The sequence below is a fragment of the Lissotriton helveticus genome, chromosome 4_1 (genome assembly GCF_964261635.1).
Source record: "Lissotriton helveticus chromosome 4_1, aLisHel1.1, whole genome shotgun sequence".
NCBI classification, from domain to species: Eukaryota; Metazoa; Chordata; class Amphibia; order Caudata; family Salamandridae; genus Lissotriton; species Lissotriton helveticus.
The window spans coordinates 799,752,501-799,768,342 of record NC_136063.1 but is presented as its reverse complement, the minus strand read 5'-3'; the positions used below and the strand labels follow the sequence as shown (position 1 = coordinate 799,768,342).

The following is a 15,842-nucleotide window of genomic DNA, read 5'->3' as shown; positions in this document are numbered from 1 at the left end:
ACTTGCAGTTGCCTTCAGTGGAGTACAAACCAAATTTACTCTCAGAGTTTTACATTCCCCATCTTCTATAATTGAACCGTTGTTGCCTTTTTTTTTTTTTTTTGAGAACCTTTATTGTCACTTCAGGTAAATACAAGTATGGGCCTACAACCATGCCGGCCGCTAGTCAAGTCGTAAGTACAGCAAATCAATGTAGAAAATACAGCAGCCCGAAAATCAGGGTCTAATAAGTGTCCAGGATATAACTTGTATGCAAGCGTACTATGCAAGATTCAGGATGTGAAAAGGTTAATTTTACAATAAAGAAAAACTCAGAATCAATGCCATACAGTCAGACATGGTCCTACAAAAGTAAGCACCAAGCAGGAAATCCGCAGATAGTGCAAATACGTTTGAAGTATTGGGGGCAAGGCACACGAGTCAGGATAAATGTAAAAACAAACACGTTACGTAGCAAAGCTGCACCCGACCCCTCAAGACGAAACATACTGTAGGAAACATAAAAAACGACGACACCAAAAAGGAAGAAAGACAAAGGGCCATAGAAACAAAAAAAGGACAAATTAACAAACCCCATCCCCCTACCCCCCACCCTGCACCCCTGCAGAAGGCTACGGCCTATCCCCCCCCAGCAGCGTGCCTGTCGCCCTAAATAAGAGACCCGAAAGATAGAAAAAGAAGAAAAAGAGGAAAAATGTGGGGAAGGGCCATCAATCTGGCCACCCGCCCCCCCCCCCCACCACCGCGCACAGTAAACATCCTAAAAGCAAAATCAGAATAGCCATGGAAAACATGAATCGCCGATAGCACAATCAATAACATCCCCGCTGAGTGTCCCCCAGATCACAGTCAGCCAACAATAAGTTCCACTATGTCCTAGACGGCCTCACCCCTGGCCTTTCTTATCAGTAGCACCAACATACGGCCACTTATCAATCGGCATACAGAGCAGCGTGGAGGGTCCAAGTGATCCGGGCGGATCGGGCAGCGTTGTTATTCCATGGGACTTCAGCCACCCAAACCCAGCCGAGTATGTAGGGCGGAAATCCGTCTGTGCCAGTATCGACCCCGAAAACATCCTCCAGTCCGGACACAGTCTCACCAGCCAGGGAAAGAGAATCACACCATCCAGTAAGTGCTGAAACACCGCCTGGGCAGCCCAGGCCATACATCGACGTTGTTTCCCCAGCTGCCGAATAGATAAGTGCCCCGACGAGTCACTCACATGTACAACAGATCTGTCAAAAGCGATCTCATGAACCGGGTCTTCCAGCGACTCCACAAACATAGGGGTAGCCGGAGCACTCATCACTGACGCAGAGGCTGGCACATCGGCGCTTCCTTGAGCTCGAACTATGCCCGTGTGGAAAGGTGGGGCAACAATGGCGGCCATCCTTCTTCCCAGATCCCGGGCGTCCCGGATCAGGGTCGTATGCAGGGTTGTTAGCGCAGCCAGTATATCTCTGGACGTGGGCTCTGTCTCGTGGCGCCAGACCCCAGGACTCTCCCGCACAGCAGCTTCCCTGCCTGGATGTGGTCTGCGCAAGAGGGCGCCGTCCGCCATCTTAGCTGATCCGACCTCGTCCTTCTCCACCTCACCTCGGGACCGGGCCCCACACCAGGGCGCAACAGGAGTCACCACGAGGACCCCGAAAGTCAAGGCAGGCTCTTCAGCGGAGGGTCACCAAAAGGCTAAACAAAATCTCTGCCGCTCTCTGGGAGCCGCCCGCCGATTCCGGGAGAAGTCATTAGTCATGCCCGGTCACAACACTGGAAAGGGGGCCAAGTATCGTGCACTCTCCTCGACCCTGCTTCACCGCACATCCCACAAGGCACTCCCCTAGATGGACTGGGTCTGCACTGTCGCCAGCGGCCCATCAGATCTCCGTTGCCCTCCGGCTGACTCCTCACCCCCACCAGAGGCCGCTGTTGTCGCAGTCGCGGCCGGCTACTCTCCTCACTCGACACCCCGGTCCCAGCTCCGTGAAGGCCGCAAAACAGTCGGGGACATTTCCACGGGTCTGCCGCACGGAAAAGCCTCAGGAGCAAACGGTCAGTGAAAGTTGTCCTTCGCCTACTTAAATATGCCATTACGGCTCAGGATAGTTGCCAGGATGTATGCGCGGGGTGAGAAGGCTCACGGAGCCGAGCGTCTATGCAGCCATCTCGGTCGCCAGCTTGGCTCCTCCCGTTGTTGCCTTTTAATGAGGCTTTAACTGAGCCTATTCTTGAAGTGCGGCGTAAACCTCGATCTGCTCCTGCTCTTTCGAGGTCCGTGGCAAGGAGATACAGAAGTGCTCCAGGAGACCCTGCCTTCCTTTCGGCTCATCCGTCCCCTGAAAGCTTAGTGGTGCAAGCGTCATGTTCTAAACGGTCTACAGGCGCATTTCCTCAGGCTCCTGCCGACAGGGACTTGGAGCAATCGGCCAAGAAAGTATTTTCTTCCTCTAGCATGGCAATAAAGTCCACCAATGCTACCTGTTTGCTGGGGAGATATATATTCATGCACTGATGGATTCTGCTAAACAATTAGCACCCAAGCTGCCTGAGGAGGAACTTGGTAATTTTAAGGAGGTTCTGACGGACGCACAGGCTGCAGCTCGTCAAGTTATTCAGTCTGGTCTGGACACAGCTGATTCGGTGGCCAGGGTAATGAGCTCCTCCATCGTTACCAAGAGACAGGCTTGGCTCAGATCCTCGGGGTTTTCTCCAGATGTGCAGGCTATCCTCCTCGATCTTCCTTTTGATGGATCAAAGCTGTTTGGGGAGAAGGCTGTTTCTGCACTTCACAGATTCAAGGACAGCAAGGTCAGGGCAAAGTCCTTAGGTTTGCAAACTCAGTCAAGGGGGTTTGGATATAGAAGGTATTGAGGATTTGGAAGGTTTCCTTTCGTAGCCTGCGACAGCCTCAGCAACAAAACCCTCTTTACAAATCCTACAGAGGGAAAAACAGGGGTCGCACGCGAGGGTCAACCAGTCAATTCTCCTCCTCCTACGTCCCCTACTCCCCCTGGTAATGCAGGAAAGCAGCCCTAGATCTCCCATCCTGGAGCATGCAACTCCTTTGGGGGGTCGACTGTCCTATTTTCTACTGGATTGGAAATCTGTCACTACGGACTGTGAGAAGTTGGCCTGGTATATGATGTTCGCTATTCTAGTGAACACCTTGCACCAGTCCAAAACAACCCTTATGGTGATGGTTGTAAGTCCACCTTATAGACCAGCTATCCTAGTGGTAGCGTGGACAGAACAGTCTTAGGCTAAAAGACTCTTGAGGGCGTGTAAAGCCAGCTGTTTTACCATATGTAACCCCTTGAATGTCAAATGAAAGGACACCACACAGGATATATATAAAATATATATGTATTTATTCACTAACACACTCCTCTGAACTCTTTATGAGATCAGGCAAAAGCACATAACAAGTTACTTAATCAGAATACTTTAAGTTGCACAATTTACAGTTAGGCCCTAGGGGCAAAGCAAACCATATATTAAGAAAGTGGTATAAGTACCACGTCACGAGAAAAGGAAAGGCCTAGGGCCTAGAGAATCGCTGGGGCTACACTGTCTGAACCTTAGGTTAGGAGTAGGAGGCCCACAGGCGGCGCGTGCAGTGTCGTTACACACACGCGAGAGTCAATGGGAACTTAGAGTTTAGAAAAAGAAGGATTCAGGACATTCCGGTCTAGCTAGAAGGAAACAACTAAAAACCTAGACACTTGGATAGTCAATATCCATGGGAGCACCAAAGTACTCGCGTTACCTCACCCACAGGAAGCGGGTGCATAGGTGTGAAGATGTGTCGGGTTTCGCCGTTGAAGTCTATGGAGCCTGTGAAGAAAGATGCTGCAGGCGACCAGGAGGAAGATGTCCGGGTGGATCCAAGGGTGGATCGAGGATGAAGACCTGAAAGCAGAGGGGACAGAGTCTGGGTCACTAGCCAGTGACCGGGTGGAACCAGGAAGGAACCAGACGACATCGAGGAGCAATCAGGTGCTGTCTTGAAGCTTGTCTCTTCAGCCACGCGGACCAGGAGGCGTCGAGGACGACCAGATGCTGGAGAGGAGCTGTCCCACGAAGGTTCTCGCAGATGGAGGGGGCGACTGCCGCATTGGAGTCAACAAACCTTGGCAAAGGCAACCCACGCAGGATTCAAAGAAGGCTTCTGATACAGACCAGCAAGGTCTGAGGTGCCTCACCTTTGCAGGGAGGCAAGGGCCAGTCTGGAGCAACCAGACCAGCGAGTTGGTTCAAAAGGATTGTCGTCACAGAGGCTACTAGCCAACAGGCGAGCAACCGGACAACGGGTCGAGCAGAACACAAGCAGAAGAGCCCCACGCAGAACTCGTGGAGTGTGGAGGGCTTATCTTCGGTGCAGGTGGAGCTCGGATTCGGGGTTTCTCAGTCCCCAGTGCACAGCTTGAAGGATGCCTCAGGAGCTGCACAGTTAGCAAGTTGCAGGCTTTTCAAGATGTCCGGTCCCACGTGTCTCATCGCCTCCACGGATCTCAGCTATGCTACAGATGTGAAGAGAGGGTCAGAGAGGTCTGGGTCTTGTCAGGCTCTGTGCTCGGGTTCCGGCGGGAACGTCGACAGAGCAAGCCGTTGATTTGCTGGATGGTGCCTGGTTGCCCAGGGTGGTCACTCCTTGGCCACAAAGGAGATTCTTCAGTCTTCAGCTGAACATCGAAGGTCCAGAGTTTCGTTTCAAGTTTCAGTTCAGGATCAAATCTAAAGTCCTAGGACACAGCTCCTACCTTTATACAGCTAAAAGGGGCTGGATTAGTTCCTAGGTCCCTCCTATGGGTGGGACCAGGAAGGGGGGGGTTACACCACCTTTCCTTTGTCCAGTTTCGCGCCAGAGCTGGAGTGCCCCAGCAACCGGTTTGAACTGGGGTATGCATGGAGCACCTAGTGTGCCCCATGCAGTTTCTCAATCTATTCAGCCCTCCCTGTCCCAATACACAAAGTCCTGTCTGGGGTGGTGCTTGCACCTCTCCAGGCAGGAAACCTATTGTCCAAACCTCCGTGACTGGAAGGACTCCCAGCAGCAGGAGGTCAGACTTGTGTCTGTGGCAGTAGCATCCATTTTGTGACGCTGGGGCTCTGGTTAACTTTAACCGGGATAATCAGCACAACATGTCTTCTCCCTCTAGAAGGGTGGAATGCTACCCCCGTCGCCAGAATTGGCGAGGGGGTAGTATTCCAAAGCGTATGACACCTTACACGACATGTTTAGATAAAGCCAAACCAAAGTTAGCATTCAACTGCGAGGATTATAATGCACTTAAGAGTATATGGTATGGCGATATCATAGAACAGCTATAAGGACATGGTTCCGAAAGCTGCAGACAGGCTCAGCTCATGCTAGAGCACCATCTCACACATAACCAAGCACTCTGCCTCCAGGATTGTTAAGGCCTGCCATAGGAGTGACTTATAGGTTACTGTGTGTCTATATATAAGGGTAGATCTACGAATACTATACCTAAGCAAGGGGTGATTACACGACCTTGCCCCAGCTGAGTGATCAGCCAGTTGTGTCAGTTTGAGTGGCCAGCCAGGAGTGGCATAATACATGCTGCAGCCCCTGGTAGGCCTTGGGTGCACCTATGCCATGGGTACCTATCGTACACTATATACAGGGACTCACAAAGGTAACCCAATATCCAATTTGGTATGTACCTACAGTACATGGAGTCCATTTTACAGAGAGAGCAGATAGCCTGGGGTCCTGAATAGCAGGATCCCAGGCCAACTAAGTCGAAAACCAGCTAAACACTAGGCAAAAAGTTGGGGGTAACCATAGTCGGGTATCCACCTTCCTACACGGACCTTTGGGTTTTGAATCTTGTAGAGAATGGGTACGCCCTTACCTTCCGGGAATTGCCTCCTTCTTACCCTCCATGCCAAGGATTCTTTTCGGAGGATCATTTACTCCCTTTCCAGAAGGAGGTCCTTGCCTTATTGCACAAAGGTGCGATAAAGGTAGTCCCGGAGCAAGAAAGGGGTCAGGGATGCTACTCCCGGTATTTCCTGATGCCCAAAAAGGATGGCAGGTTACGACGGATCCTGGACCTCCGGGTCTTGAATTTTTACCTCAAACAGGAGAAATTCAAGATGCTGACCTTTGCTCAGGTTCTTCAGGCACCAAGGAGCAAGACGACTGGATGGTATCTGTCGATTTGCAGGATGCATATTTTCACATCCCCATAGAGGAAGTATCTTAGTCTCACGGTAAGCTCGCAGCACTACCAGTTTGTGATCCTTTTGTTTGGTCTTACTACTGCACCTCGAGTCTTTACAAAGATGATGGGTGGCAGTGGTGGCAGCTCATCTCAGGAGGTCGAGATTCCAGTTTTCCACTATCTGGACAACTGGCTGCTCAAAGCGGAGTCGCCGTAGATGGTGCTTCATCATCTGCGAGTAACAGCTCAGCTATTGTTCAACTTGGGTTTTTCAATAAATGTGCCCAAATCTCACCTGGTCCCCTCTCAGCGCAACCTGTTCATAGGGGCAGTACTGGATACTACTGTGTGTCGAGCTTTTCCACCTCCACAGAGGATTCTCGACGTTCTGGAAATGATCCCTTTGTTTCACAATGGAGCGGTTGTTCCAGTCTTGAAGGTCCTTCGCCTGCTCGGTCTGTTCGCTTCCTGCATTCTGTTGGTCAACCATGCACGCTGACACATGAGCACACTTCAGTGGTGCCTCCGCATGCAGTAGTTTCAACACAACGGGGATCTCGGGGAGATGGTCAGGATCTCCAGAGACACTGCAGCGGAACTGACTTGGTGGAGCGTGGAAGGCAACCTGTCACAAGAAAAGCCATTTAATCTTCCTCCATTGGTGGCCACGGTGATAACGGATGCCTCCACCCTAGGGTGGGGTGCTCATCTGGAGGATTTGGCGATCAAGGGTCTTTGGTCTCCATAGGAAAGATTGCTTCATATCAATCCTTTAGAATTGCGGGCGATACGTTTGGCACTCAAGGCCTTTCTTCCCTTCCTTTGCGGTCAGTACGTTCAGGTCCTGACGGACAAAACTACTGTGATGTGGTCCACAACAAGCAGGGAGGAGTAGGGTTGTATCGTCTCTGCAGAGAGGCTCTACGACTCTGGTCCTGGGCCCAGGACCACCAGATTTGTGTGATAGCAAATCATCTTGCCGGGGTGCTGAACGTGCTTGCAGATTCTCTCAGTCGGCAGTTCTCGGACTATCAAGAGCGGATGCTTCATCCGGAGGTTGTTCATCACATCTTTCAGATCTGGAGAACTCCTCGGGTGGACCGGTTTGCCACTCTCGAGAATGCACACTGCCTGTCATTCTGCAGTCTCCAGTTTCCGATACAGGGAGCGATGGTTGACATTTTTCAGTTAGATTGGGGCTCAGAGCCTCTGTACGTGTTTCTTCCCCATACCCTTGATTCCTCTGGTTCTGAGGAAGATTCGACCCGGATTGGCCAAGAAGGGTGTGGTACACAGATTTACTTCACCTCTCATCGCACCCTCCGCTCCGTCTCCCTCTGAGGGTAGACCTCCTCTCGCAGGGGCAGGTTTTACACCCCCACCTCCAGAGCCTGCACATCCATGCCTGGAGAATGAACGGTGCAACCTGAATTCTTTCTCTCTCCCGCCAGATGTAGTGGATGTTATTTTATCGTCCACGGGACACTCCACCAAGTGTGTTTACTCCTCCAGGTTGTCTAGATTTGTCGAATGGTGTAGAGAGAAATCCATTAAAGGCCCACTTGTCAGTTTTAGCTGTTCTTGGCACAGCAGGGTTGTGCTGTGGCCATTGTTAAGGGCTATTTGTCGGCCTTGTCAGCGTTTCTTTGTTTGCCGGATCAGCCGTCTTTGTTTAAATCTCCCATTGTTTTAAGATTTATTAAGGGCCTTACCAATAGGTTTCCGCCTACTCCCTTTATTATGCCTCAATGGGATTTAAATCTTGTTCTCACTTTCTTGTTGGCTCCAAGTTTGAACCTTTGCATAGTTGTCCTTTGAGACTCCTGTCTTTCAAAACGGTCTGTTCGAGGCATATGAGCTGCAAATCACACACTATGCATAGATAGCCATCTGGTGATGGGCTCCGATATTTGCAGTTTGTTATTGTTTTGGAAAAGTCTTTGGAAGTCACGAGATAGGTGACTCCTCCTTTGGACAATAGTGCTAGTGCGCATGGGCATCGACTCCATCTTCAGATTGTTTTCTGCCATCGGGCTCGGATGTGTTCCGCGCGTTCCAGTTTGGTATCGTTACCGAGTTAACTTTCGACGCGCAATCCTTACCCAATTCTTCGGTATTGTCTCGATCGTGTTTCCCTTTCGACATGCTTCTCCACAAACTTTTACTGCGGTTCCAGTCGTCGAAGCAGACCTTCGGGCCTTGCTGCTTCATCAGGCCTTTGTGGCTCATGGAAAGGACTCCCTTCAAAAAATGTTCTCAATGTGGAGCCAAGTTTCCACACGCTGATCTGCATGAGGTGTGTAACCTCTGCCTTTTACCTGAACACAAGGCCAAAGACTGTCCAGCTTGTGCCTCTTTCCGCTCCAAGAAAACCATCAGAGATCGTCAAACGCGAATAAGTATGGCTCGATCATCTACATCGATACCGGACGACATCTTCCAGGAAGGCATCGATGAGCAGGAGCAAATGGATGAAGGCACCTTCATCGCCTCCGACGCCGAGCACTCCGACGTTGAAGATATCACCCCGGGGCAATGGGTCGTAAGTACTGACGTCGACCCTTAAAATATCTTCGGTTTGTAGTGGAATGGACGCACTATCAATTCAAAGTTCTCCCATTCTGAGTTACCACACCACCCAGAGTATTCACAAATGTCTAGCAGTGGTAGCAGCCCATTTAAGAAGATAACACATTCATGTGTTCCCATACTTGGACGACTGCGGCTTCTGGGGCTGATGGTGATGGGTGACGAGGAGGATTGGGAGGGGTCCGAGGACACTCTGGCACGTGAGTGTCAGTTTTCTCAGGACTGGGCAGGTGAGCTTGGGGAGGCCAGTGGTCTGGACACTTCGCCCAGCACTGGTTTTGTCTCCCCTCCTACCATGGCTACGGAGTAGGGGGCTGCCTATAGTGTGGTGCTGACGCGGGCTGCCAAGGCCTTGGGCCTTGAGCTCCCCGTCGCGGCCGTGAGGACTAACCTCCTCACTGAGGTCCTTAAACCGCAGTCAAGCTCGGCCGAGCCCCTGCTGCCTTTTAATGAGGCCTTGTCAGACGTTCTTCTGGGCACTTGGTCCAAGCCCGCTACAGGTCCGCCTGTAGATAGGAACGTCCTGTAGATAGGAACGTGGCCAGGCGCCACCGCCCGGCTCCGGGCGACCCTTGCTTCCTGTCCACCCACCCCACCCCCGAGAGCTTGGTCATCCAGGCCTCTAACTCCCAGACCGCATTCCCTGCGGCTCCCCCGATCGGGAATCCAAGAGGTATGAGCAATACGGGAAAAAGGTATTCTCCTCCCTGATTTAGGGTTGCTGTCAGTCAACACCGCATGCCTCTTGGGCCGTTACACCCACTCTCTGTGGGACACGGTCGCGGACAGGCTGCCACAATGTCTGGAGGGGGCCCGGACTAAACTCCCCCAAGCCCTTGCGGAGGGTCGAGATGCGGCACGGTATTCCATCCGGTGTGGGCTGGATACCACTGACTCACTGGGCAGAGCGATGGCGACGACGCCTGGTTGAGGTCCGCCAACTTTTCGGCTGATGTCCAAAATGCCCTTATGGACATGTCGTTTGGCGACAAGGCAGACCATGCGCTTGAGCGCTTTAAGGACTCCAGGGCTACGGCCAAGTCCTTGGGCCTCTCGGCCCGCGCCAGCCAACGGCTGCCTTTTGCGGCCAAGGAAGGGGCGCTCCCACACATCCTGCCAGCCACGGGCCGCAGACTACCATCCAGCGCGGTGGCGGACATGGAAACCGCCGTGGCCAGTCCACACCTACCCCTGCAGCACCCGCCTCAAAACCCTCCTAGTCCGAGCTTTCAGGCCCATGTGACGCCAGTGGGGGGCAGGGTTCACCATCACCACCTCCACAGGCGCACTGTCACATCGGAAGGTGGGTGCTGCAAATCGTCCGAAGGGGCTACTCCCTCCCCTTCGAGGCGTCCCCTCCAGCCATACCACCGCATGTCGGGGGATCACTTGAAACTTCTACAAGAGGAAGTTACGGCCCTCTTAGCCAAGGGGGTCATCAAGCGCGTTCCTGGGCCAGAAGTAGGGTGTGGTTGTTACTCCCACTACTTTCTGTTACCCAAGAAATCTTGGACCTGCGGAACGTCAACGGCTTCCTCCGGAAGGAGAAGTTCAAGATGCTGACACTGGCTCAGGTCTTAGCTGCCCTGGACCCGAGCACTTTCAGTTTACCGTGCTCCCCTTCGGCCTTACCAGTGCCCCACGAGTGTTCACGAAAGTGATGGCGGTGGTCGCAGCTCATCTGCGCAGGTTAGGGGTTTCAGTCTTCCTCTACCTCGATGACTAGTTGTTGAAGGCGGGCTCGCCCCAGACAGTCTTCAGCCACCTCCAGACTGCGGCCGACCTCCTGCACCTGCTGGGGTTCTACATCAGTGAGCCGAAGTCACACCTGTGTCCCTCTCAGAAGCTCCTCTTCATCGGAGAGGTTCTAGACTCGGTGCAGTTTTGGGTTTATCCTCCCGAACAGCGGGTTCGGGATATTCAGGCTCTGATTCCGATCTTTCAGCCGTTAGCCCGAGTCTCGGTCAGGTTGACGCTGCGGTTTCTGGGGCTGATGGCCTCCTGCATCCTTCTGGTGCATCACGCCCGGTGGCGGATGCGGGCTCTGCAGTGGGACCTGAAGTTTCAGTGGGCCCAGCATCAGGGCAACTTGTCCGACCATGTCTTGATCTCGGAGGGCCACATGGGAGAGGCGGAGATCAGAGGCCTCTGGTCTCCGGCTGAGTCCCGGCTCCACATCAACCTTCTGAAGCTGCGGGTGATCCGGCTTGCACTGAAGGCATTCCTCCCCTCTGTCCGGGGGAGTGTAGGGCAGGTGTTCACGGACAACACCACCGCCATGTGGTACTGCAACGAACAGGGCGGGGTGGGGTCGTGGACCCTATGCCAGGAGGCTCTGCGCCTCTGCAGTGGCTGGAACATCAGGGCGTGACCCTGGTGGTTCAACACCTGGCAGGTTCCCTGAACGCCAGGGCGGACTAACTCAGCCATCTGTGCATGATGGATCACGAATGGCGTCTGAACTCTGACGTGGCGCAAGGCCTCTTTCAGCAGTGGGGAGAACCTTGGTTAGATCTATTCGACACAGAAGAGAACGCGCAATGTCATCAGTTCTACGCGTTGGAATTTCCAAGGCGGCACTCTGTCGGGGGCGCTTTTCATCGCGAGTGGAGCTGCGGTCTGTTGTACGCCTTTCCGCCTATACCACTTCTGCCCACAGTGCTGAAGAAGATCAGGCGGGACCGGGCGGCCCAAGTTATCCTTGTGGCTCCGGACTGGGCACGAAGATATTGGTATCCAGGGCTACTCGGCATGTCTGTTGATCCCCCGATTCGTCTGCCTCTTCAGGAGGACCTTCTGTCGCAGCAGCAGGGGATGGTCCTCCACCTGAACCTGTCCAGTCTCCACCTCCATGCTTGGAGATTAAGCGGCGACAGTTAAGGCCATTTGACTTGCCTCCTGAAGTTTGTAATGTGATTCTGGCAGCCAGGCGTCCCTCGACAAAGTCTGTATACACCTGCAGGTAGAACAGATTTGTGGCATGGTGCACAGCAAAGGCTGTGGATTCACTCTCTGCCCCCCTTTCTGAGGTTCTCCTCTTCCTTCTTACGCTTGCCCAGCAGGGCTCTGCTCTGGGCATTATCAAGGGCTACCTTTCTGCCCTTTCCGCTTTCTTGAGGCTACCTGATCAGCCTTCTTTGTTCAAGTCCCCGATTGTTAATAGATTCTTGAAGGGCATCACTCATATGTTACCCCCTGTTCCTTTCGTGATGCCCCAGTGAGACTTGAACCTGGTTCTGACTTACCTGATGAGCGCTCCTTTTGAGCCGCTTCATAACTGTCCTCTCCGTCTTCTTACACTTAAGACTGCTTTCCTGGTTGCCATCACCTCTGCCAGGAGAGTGAGTGAGCTCCAGGCTCTTTCCTCTAAACCTCCTTTCCTTTTTGTCCATCCGGACAAGGTTATGTTGCGGACAAGACCCTCTTTCCCGCCCAAGGTAGTCACAGCCTTCCACATCGGGCAGTCCATCACCTTGCCCACCATCTTTCCGCCTCCACACCCCTCTAAAGAGGAAGAGCGGCTCCACCGTCTGGACCCAAAACGTGCGCTGTCATACTATCTGGATCGCACAGTGTAGATACCTACATACCTACACTGTACTTTTTCCCTGACCTAGGGGTTATCATTATCAGTATTGCAGGGAACCCTTGTTTTTTACAAGTATACTATCTGGATCGCACATGCCAGTTCCGGGTGGATGACCAACTCTTTGTTGGTTACTGTTGGTTATGTGGGCGCTAAGAAGGGGTGGCCGGTGCCCAAACGGACCATCTCTTGGTGGGTCGTGTTGTGCATCAAGGCATGCTACTCTTTGGCTAAGAGGAGCCTCCTGTTGGGCTAAGGGCCCAATCCACTCGGGCCACGGCGGCTACTACTGCCCTGGGCGGGTGAGTCCCCTTGCAGGAGATCTGTCAGGCAGCTACGTGGGCCTCGCTGCACACGTTCGCAAGACACTAATGCCTAGACAGCCAAGTCCGGAGGGATGGCTTCTTTGACCGTTCCGTCCTCCAGGACTTTCTGGTGTGATTATTGGTTCGCAGACCGACCACCGGGGTTGGTATTGCTGGGGTATCTATTCTAAGGTAAGGAATCTAATACTAACCTGTTTCTTTCAGATGCACAAGTTACTTACCTTCGGCAACGATCTATCTGTAAGAAACAGTAGTTAGTATTAAATTCCTTACTGCCCCACCCATCCTCCCCGTTCTGCGAACCGATATCTAGTGTTAAGGTCAGGGCCCTAGTTTCATGGCACCAGTGTTGGTTTTTATCATGGCTCTGCGTTTCTGGCGCAGAAAAGCTGTGTATAAGAACTGACGTCAGCGCGCGAGGGCGGCGTCGAAGTACTCTGGCGACCTCATCCCGGCGACGGACGCGGAGCCGCAGACGACGCCTACCGACGCGCAAGGGTACTGCTACGCTAAACTTTCCGGATCCAGTCTGACGCCTGGGGATATTCTAAGGTAAGGAATCTAATACTAACTACTGTTTCTTACAGATATATCGTTACCGAAGGTAAGTAACTTGTGCACCAAGCACCACTGCCTGGACAGTCCGCTCCGCAGAGATGGGCATTTTGCCGATTCTGTCCTGCAGGACTTCCTAGTATACGTTATTGGTCCGCAACCCACTGCCGTGATGGTATGGCTTCGGTATTTGATTCAAAGGTAAGGAAACTACAGATAGAAGTCTCTATCAGATGAACATGTTACTTACCTTCGGTAACGCATTATCTGGTAGAGACTATCTAGCTGCTGATTCCTTACAGCCCCACGCATGCCTCACCGCTTCGCGGACTAATGTTGTAGGGCTAGGGGTTCTTCCCCTTTTCAGGGCCCTAGTTTTGCACATTGTTACAGCAAACAAATGATGGACGGAATGCTGACAATGCAAACATTCTCCCCCACTCAAAAGGTCTGGGTTAAATCCATTGTTCTTTTGCTCACTACGCCACCCCAGTTTGGACCCAGCCATATGCAAATCAGTCTTGACCCTGTGCCCCATGGGAACAGTCCAGACCGAACTCCCTGGACCGGAAACAAGCATCCTGGGACCGGTTTCAGGGTATGTCACCCTTCAGCCAGGCTAGCTTGAATCCAGTGGCACAGTGAGCACTAGTTTTGCACATGACTGTATCAGGTACTTCGTGGCTCTGCGCTTCTGGTGTGGAAAAAAAGAAAATGACTGATGTCTGCGCACCTGTGTAGTGCCCATATAGGTACCACAACATCATAACTGATGCTGCCGATGACATCACGCAGAGCCGAATGGAGCGACCCGATGGCGCGCGCAAGGGATATTGCTCAGCAAAAGTTTACGGATCCAACCTCGGAAATTCAAAGGTAAGGAATCTACAGCTAGATAGTCTCTACCAAATAATACATTACCAAAGGTAAGTAACTTGTTCGTTTCAAATGTTGAACAAGTATTGTCCACTGTTTCTCAGAAACAGATATTGTCCTTTGTTTCTGTCTCTGCATGCATTTCGTGCCTTGTTCATCACATACATTTATTATGTCCTTTTGCGGTCTAGTTTAAGAGTTTAAGACTTTATCCACCAGCCAGGCCAACTTTGATTCCGATATGACTTACCTTTTATAAATATTATATGAATGATCAATAGTAAATGGAGTTCTTATGGGAGCACTTATACTGTAAAATATCCTCATGGATGATCTTTAGTTGATAGGATGGAAGATAGATGTTTTATAAGTCCATGTTTTGTATAACACTGATATTGCATTGCAGGATAAAATGGAGATCTGATGTCCAGTTCACAAAGAAACTGAAATATATTTACTTCTCGTCTTAGATTTGCACTTTTACATCAAAGAAATAAAACTTGGGCCATAACAACTGAGATGTACCTAGCTTCCAGCTGTATATTCTGCCTTTGGTACACTTTGCAGATTGTCCAGTAGTGGTAATTCTGCTAGTTTAAGCGACTGCAAAAGCAATAGGAAAAAGTATTTTCCCAGCGTTTCCCCACAAGGAAAATGTTTCTTCTTTGCTAAGCCCCTAATACTACATTCCCACAAAAGGTAGCCCTGATCTCTGTGCCACATGCTGGTGGTTTCCATTTTAGTTTGTAATTCAGAGACCTCCTGAGTGAGAATTGGGTTTGTTGCAGGATAACAATAAGAGGTGTAATTTGTCAAGTATTTGTTTAGCATAATGAACTAACCATTACTAATATGAAAATTATTTTTTTTCAGAGAATTTATGCCTGCATTAGAAGAATTTTTTGAGGAAGCTATTGAACAGGCTGATCCTGAAAGTATGGTTGAATCTGAGTACAAGTAAGAATGCTATTTATTTTGTTATTTTAAAATAGATTTGCCATAGAGGTGGTCATAGCATTATTCCTCTTAAAGTACACTTTATTGTTAGAAAATACCTGCACAGTTATCTTAATTATTGTATCTTTAACAGCAGCACTGTAGTATGTAACCTTCAATCTAGCAGCAGATTCCTTACCTTAAAATTATCCCCAGGCGTCAGACTGATTCTAGAAACTTTTCTACAGCAGTACCTCCTGCAGCTACTATATAAAAATCTGGTTGTGAGGGTGAGAACGGGAAGCCTGATGTCCCAACCCATATCTGTGAAAAGAGACACTAGGTAAGGTTGTCCCTTCTCCCCTCTTCTTTTTCTCCTGGCAGTGGAGCCTCTGGCATTGGCGATGAGAACATCTGCAACCTCCTGGAGGATCCATCTGGGAAATGAACTACACACAATCTCCCTATACGCTGATGATTTACTACTTTACATAAAGAATGTTGGAGCGGTGCCGGATACCATAACTAATAAGCTCAATCGCTTTGCACATCTTTTGGGACTGCGAATTAATTGGCATAAGACTTGCTTGTTCTCATTTGACACAGGACGGCTTTCCAAGTGCGGCGCGGCCTCGAGAGTAAATACCAGCTGGTTGGCAGAGAGGCGGTGTACGAGCCGTATCTTCTTTTGCGGGCGAGATCCCCGGGGGCAGCAGTGCGGCACGTAGCGGTCCTGTACGACACGTACAGGACGGCTCTCCAAGAGCGGCACGGCCCCGGGAG

At 51.2% G+C, this 15,842-nt stretch overlaps 1 protein-coding gene across 2 annotated transcripts in view; it reads left to right on the top strand.

Moving 5' to 3' along the window:
* The window catches only part of THOC1 (THO complex subunit 1), a 334,223-nt gene that overhangs the window by 230,730 nt on the left and 87,651 nt on the right, over nucleotides 1-15,842 (top strand). For both annotated transcript variants that reach the window (XM_078687449.1, XM_078687448.1), the window contains exon 18: nucleotides 14,997-15,080. In XM_078687449.1, the coding sequence (XP_078543575.1) occupies nucleotides 14,997-15,080 (84 nt within the window). The remainder of the gene's footprint in view (nucleotides 1-14,996; nucleotides 15,081-15,842) is intronic.